The following is a 6000-nucleotide window of genomic DNA, read 5'->3' on the forward strand; positions in this document are numbered from 1 at the left end:
CTTGTGAATAGCTTATTTAGTTATTATTTTGTTATCAATATCTAAATAATAACATATTTTGTTATTTACGATTGCCTATATTTTTGCTATTATTTTGTTATTACAATGGCAAATTATGTTATTATTTAGTTTTTAAGCCATACAAACTTAGTTATTATTTTTGTTATTTTATCTCTTATTTCAAACAAACAAAGAAAAAATTTTGCTATTCAAACATTCTCCTCTACCCGGGACGACATGAGTGGGTTCGTGGTTGAACAATGACTGCTTTATTTCCGTTTATGTTGTTGTACGTGTAATAGGTATGGGAGCTATTTTATCAATAGGGCTGGTACATATTATAAAATCTAGGAGTGTTCGAATTCAAGACAGTATTGTCGCACCGCCACCAAACCGGATCGCGCCTGTGAGACTCGCGACGCGCCTCAACTCGCCGCATTTTGAAATCAGTTTTTTTAGTGTGGCGCTGCATTCTTACGATTTTTATGAACACAGCGCACTATTCACATATTAGCTGCGACGCACGGGGCCCGAGAAAACAATAATTATAAATAAATGTTGGTCTTGATTTCTACCAGATACATTACACCCACAACTAACCACAGAACCGACAACAGCCAATCGACGTGATTTCATTGAATTTGCCTGCTAATAGACGTATTGGCTTGTTGATGCACGGAATAGTTGAAAAGAGCGTTCAAATTACTTTAAAACTGATAAAATATCACTAAAATTGCTGAAACTTTACATGCTTGTACCAATAGTTGCGGTAAACTGTTCCTATAGTGGAGGATCCCATAAGAAAACAACGGATACCGCAACTATAGGAATACAAATTAAAAATATACCGCAACTAAATGAACAGTGTATAGGGTATACCAATAGTGAAAGCACAGACAAACAGACGTAACACTTAGAAAAAATGTAGATCAAAATCATAGTCACGAGGACATGTACGCCCAATGCTAAAATCGGTGTGTTTGGCCGATAGGCCAACAGATGGCGGTAGTATTCAAACGTCAAACACGAACAAAAACGATGCGAGCGCTGCGGGTGGTGGATCGGCCACCTACCATATTTTTGAACCGACCGTTAAAAAGGTTGTCGATGGCCAATGATGAGAGTGTGACGTCTGTTTGTCTGTGGTGAAAGTATTATTTTTCACTGACATGCCGTTGATTACTGCGATGAAATCATTTTTCTTATTGAGTCAACGGTCGTTACTTCCCGTTACAACATTAACATGTACATTAATTGCGCATCTTGAATTTAGACGTTTAAATGAAACCTTGTAAAACGGTCAAACTTTTAATGATAAATAGTAAGAAATTTTGATTTTCGATTTATCTAGTTCTAGCATCAATGGGACGAAATACTACTTAAATACATTAAAATAGCTGAGAAGCAGGCTTTGACCCAGTGAGGACGTAATGCCAAGTAGAAGAAGAAGTAGAAAAAGACTAGTGCTTATGGTTAGTTGGGTATACTTACCATTTCTATTTCCGGCGCAGAATACATTTTCGTTCAAAATATTTGCAAACAGAACCGGATCATCTCTCAGACACTGCACGTAGCTAACCACCGGAAGTGACGTCGTCCTGAGCACTTCAGACACAATTCCATCCTCCGTCTTTCCCCACCCAGTGACCCAACCACGTTGCCCTTCCAGTTCTCGCAAATCTCGTTCCACTTTTTGATCCAGACAAATCGGAACCACAGTGTCGGAGTATTCTACTGGCAATCGCATCACCAACACAGCGATATCATTCGCATTGGGTTTATAGTCCGGGTGCACATGAGCCTTGCTAACGTCACGAATCACAACGTTATCGGTCACCTTCGACAGGTTTTGCTGACCGAAATGAAGCTCGATCTCGTAGAAAAGCGCGGGCAACGAATGTTTAGCGTGTTGTTTGACGACGCAATGAGCTGCTGTCAGAACGTGCCTCTCGTTGACCAAAGTTCCTCCGCACCCATAGGTGAACTTTGGAACCTTGTATCTTTGAAACACGGCCACGTGCCACGGCCAGTGACCTTCTTCCACTTGCCATCCCTTGCTGATCAGTGGGAGGAACCCATGTTGCCTGATTCCACACTGGTAGGTTGCCTGGGGGAGAACATTCTGGGACAAGTACAGGAAACTTAACACTTGGAAACACACAAATTTGAACATCTTGTTCTACCCGATCGCGTCCGCATCACACTCCGCAAGCAACTAAGATCATGAAGGCGGCAGAACTTGCCGCAGGATCTGCATAAATGTAGCAGATGGTGATGAATCATCATCAGCAGAATTCAATTACCGTTGACTTGGACAACTTTGATAATCAAATCGACTATTTTAATAGTGTTAAAAAAATATTATTCGTGCATAATTTATATCCGTCCACCGTCGTATAAATAGGACAGATCTTGAAGTACAAATATCTAATGAAAATGAAGAGGTTTAGGAGACAACTGTCTTCTACATAGTTGATCAAAAGACTAATGACTTGGTAATTGTTTTAATTTAGAATTCTCTCCCCACACGGAGAAAAATCAAGCTAGTTTGAAATAATCAAAATTTTGGTTGTTTTCAACCTAGAAATTTGGTTGTTCTTATCAAGAATTTGTTGCTACAAAGTCATAGTTTTGTTTGAAACAACCTAAAAAGTTGTGATGTTTCAAACTGGAATTTTCATTTTGATTCGACATTGGTCGAAGTTGTTTCAAATTAAAATATTAGTTTATTTCTAACTAGAGCCTAGTTTACTTTTGCCATAAATTAGGTTGTCTATATCTATGAAGTTTTCAACAATTTAAAGAAGAATAAAAGTTTGAATCAAACCATTTTTTTTAGTTTGGAAAAGTAAACAACTGTTTTTTTCGATTTGAAACAAACTAAATATTTAGTTTGATTTGTTCTCGGTTTTTGCTGCACTTGCTAATTTATTGTTGTATATAATCAACAATATTATTGAGATCTACCAGTTTGTGTATGGTGTCATTTGCGTATAATTGGGTAAGTATAACTTATTTATTGAAATATTATTCAACCTTAAATTAAAGATTAATCTCAACCGCTTCCGGAAATAGTGACCCTACCTCTCATATTTTTTCAGATTCCATTAACCTATTCAAGTTCCCCAGGAAGAAGTTTGGTTCATCTGTGTTTCCCTCTCTCATGAAAAAGGTAAAATTTGGAATTTACATATTTTTATACAATATCAACGGTTTATTTATTTTGCAGATAATGTATTCTGAAATATAACGTTCCCCGTTGGAATCACGCAAATGACGTAGGATATGGATTGTTTATGCGGACCACATTGAAGCCGCATATAAAATGAATTAATATTTTTTATGTATGTAGCAGGTAATATAGGGGCCTTCCTTAGCCGAGTGGTTAGAGTCCGCGGCTACAAAGCAAAGCCATGCTGAAGGTGTCTGGGTTCGATTCCCGGTCGGTCCAGGATCTTTTCGTAATGTAAATTTCCTTGACATCCCTGGGCATAAAGAATCATCGTACCTGCCACACGATATACGAATGCGAAAAATGGCAACTTTGGCAAAGAAAGCTCTCAGTTAATAACTGTGGAAGTGCTCATAAGAACACTAATCTGAGTAGCAGGCTCTGTCCCAGTGAGGACGTAAATGCCAAGAAGAAGAAGAAGGTAATATAAAAACAAAAAAAATATGCTCTTCAATTCCTTTTTTGTATTAATATATTGAGAATGAAAGCAAAGCAAGATTTCATACAAAAAATATGTTAAAAACAAACAAGAGATTACTTTGTTTCAAAATATTATTTTGTTCTTTCAAACAGCTTTTGTTAGTTTGAAACAACCCAAAATATTTACTGCTGTCAAATCAAACAACAAATTTCTAGTTTGTTTCAAACAAAAGTTGGTAAAATCAAACGTCATTTCCAAGATAAAAACCACCTAGAATTTTAGTTTGTTTCAACCAACGTACAAAGTAAAATCAAACTAAGAACATGTTTGTGCAATTTTCAACCTAAGATTTTGTTTGAAATGAAGCGAAGAATAGTTGTTTTTACCATTTTTTTTCTCCGTGCATATGATACACTAGAGTAATGCAAATTTTGAAATTTTTGCTCCCACATGCTTAAACGACTTTTATTATGGTAAACAGCATCCTTGAAGTGATTCGGAAGAAATTTGACTGTGCACACGCCATTTGAAGTTTATATGGAAATTACTATGGAAAATGCCAATCTTTTGTATTCAGCACTCTATCTTTTCGTCATAATATTTTATGGCAAAGTGAAAAAATTCTTCTAATGTGAAATCCTTCCAGCTACTTTGCCGAAGACCACTTTTTGATTGGACCTCAGGATAAATTGTTACTCATCATCATAAAGTTTGTGTGCTACATGCATGCTTCACCAACTGTTCGGCAGTCAAGAATGGGGCTTTGCACAGAAATCAGTCTCACTCTTTCTCTCCTTCATAAAATTAGTAAACAACAAGGCTAGTAAACGTCAAAACCTCATACTAAATCAAAACAGTGCAGAGCCCTATAGATCAGGGGTGGGAAGTATAGATCAAAGTAATCCAGGATATTATGTTCTACAGAAAAAAGGAGTGTTGCTCTGAAAGCAGAGCGTTAAGGCGAAGTAGGCCGTCATTGAAATTTGTTCGTGTCGTTGATGATTGTTGCTAATTCATCTCACGATTTCGAATCAAAGAAAATCAGTTGGTTTTGCACTGACACAGCTGAAAAAGTATCAGCATACTTTATGCATCTTAGCGCGTACAGTGATACTTTTTCAAGTCAATATAAACTATCAAGACTGAGTTTTATCACTTTGAAATTGCAAGCCGCAAAGTCATCATTGCTGCCAAAACGAATGACGGGCTTAAAGTAATTGAATGATCATCTCAGCATGATTTAGACATTGTTATCAATGATAACAAATTATCCCTACGTCCAATCAATATGTCTTCGGCAAAGTTATAGCTGGGGAGAATTCACATGAGAAAAGTATGTTCACTTTTCCATAGATTATTATTACGAGCAGTTAGAGCACCATAGTAATTTTCATATAAACTTCAAATGGCGTGTGCACAACTAAATTTCATCAAAATCACTTCAAATTTTTCGAGAATAATTTTTATCATAATTGACATCGTTTGAGCATAGATGAGCAGACACTTTAAAATTTGCATCAGTAAAATGGTACACAGACTCTTACCAAAGACGAAATGTATAAAATAACTTTTCGGTGTACAAATATTTGTTTCGATTATATCTCAGTCCAGTAAGGCCGGAACAAATTTGAAATTTTACTTTTGTCTCCCCCCCCCCTTCAAAATTTTCAAAAAGTCAGAAGGGGAAAATAAATAAAATGTCTTATTTTCAGTGTAGATTTTCATTATTCTTCGTGTTTTTTTAGCTAGCTTTGTAATTCGACTTAACTGTATTATATGAGATAACAGGGGTTATTCGATTACAAGTCCTCAATCTATTTGTTTCACTGTAACTGTGTGGTCTATGACTTACATGAATTCTTCCTCTTCTTGGCATTACGTCCCCATTGGGACAGAGCCTGCTTTACAGCTTAGTGTCCTTATGAACACTTTCACAGTTATTAACTGAGAGCTTTCTTTGTCAAAGTTGCCATTTTCGCATTCGTATAACATGTGGCAGGTACGATGACACTTAATGCCCAGGGAAGTCAAGGAAATTTCCATTACGAAAAGACCCTGGACCGACCGGGAATGTTACATTATGACTGTTCAAAATTTAAAAAAATTAAAAATTCAATCTCCCATATCATTCTTACAATCCTTACCATACTAATAGAGTTCGGTGAAATTTTCAGTTTTCTAGGTGGTGATTTGAAGGTGGCCCAATGTTGGTTTATATGGAAATAACTATGGAGAAATGTTGAAAAATGTTCCAAGCACGTTAGTACTGGAATGTAAGTACAAATTTATCATCCCATAGTAAAAACTCATTCTTCAAACCATAATAAAGAAGTTTGCTGAAGAGAGC

The 6000-nt window shown here is 36.4% G+C and overlaps 1 protein-coding gene across 2 annotated transcripts in view; it reads right to left on the reverse strand.

The window, feature by feature from the left end:
- Nucleotides 1-2264, reverse strand: part of LOC5572392 — a 55771-nt gene extending 53507 nt beyond the window's left edge. The window contains exon 1 of one of the 2 annotated variants that reach the window (XR_002498806.1): nucleotides 1492-2264. Coding sequence is in view for 1 of the 2 variants with exons in the window: in XM_021838648.1 (XP_021694340.1) it covers nucleotides 1492-2173 (682 nt within the window). In the remaining variant the exon portion in view is untranslated. The remainder of the gene's footprint in view (nucleotides 1-1491) is intronic. The other variant, XM_021838648.1, reaches the window with a different exon arrangement.
- Nucleotides 2265-6000: the final 3736 nt, after the last annotated feature.

This window comes from Aedes aegypti, chromosome 1 (genome assembly GCF_002204515.2).
Source record: "Aedes aegypti strain LVP_AGWG chromosome 1, AaegL5.0 Primary Assembly, whole genome shotgun sequence".
NCBI classification, from domain to species: Eukaryota; Metazoa; Arthropoda; class Insecta; order Diptera; family Culicidae; genus Aedes; species Aedes aegypti.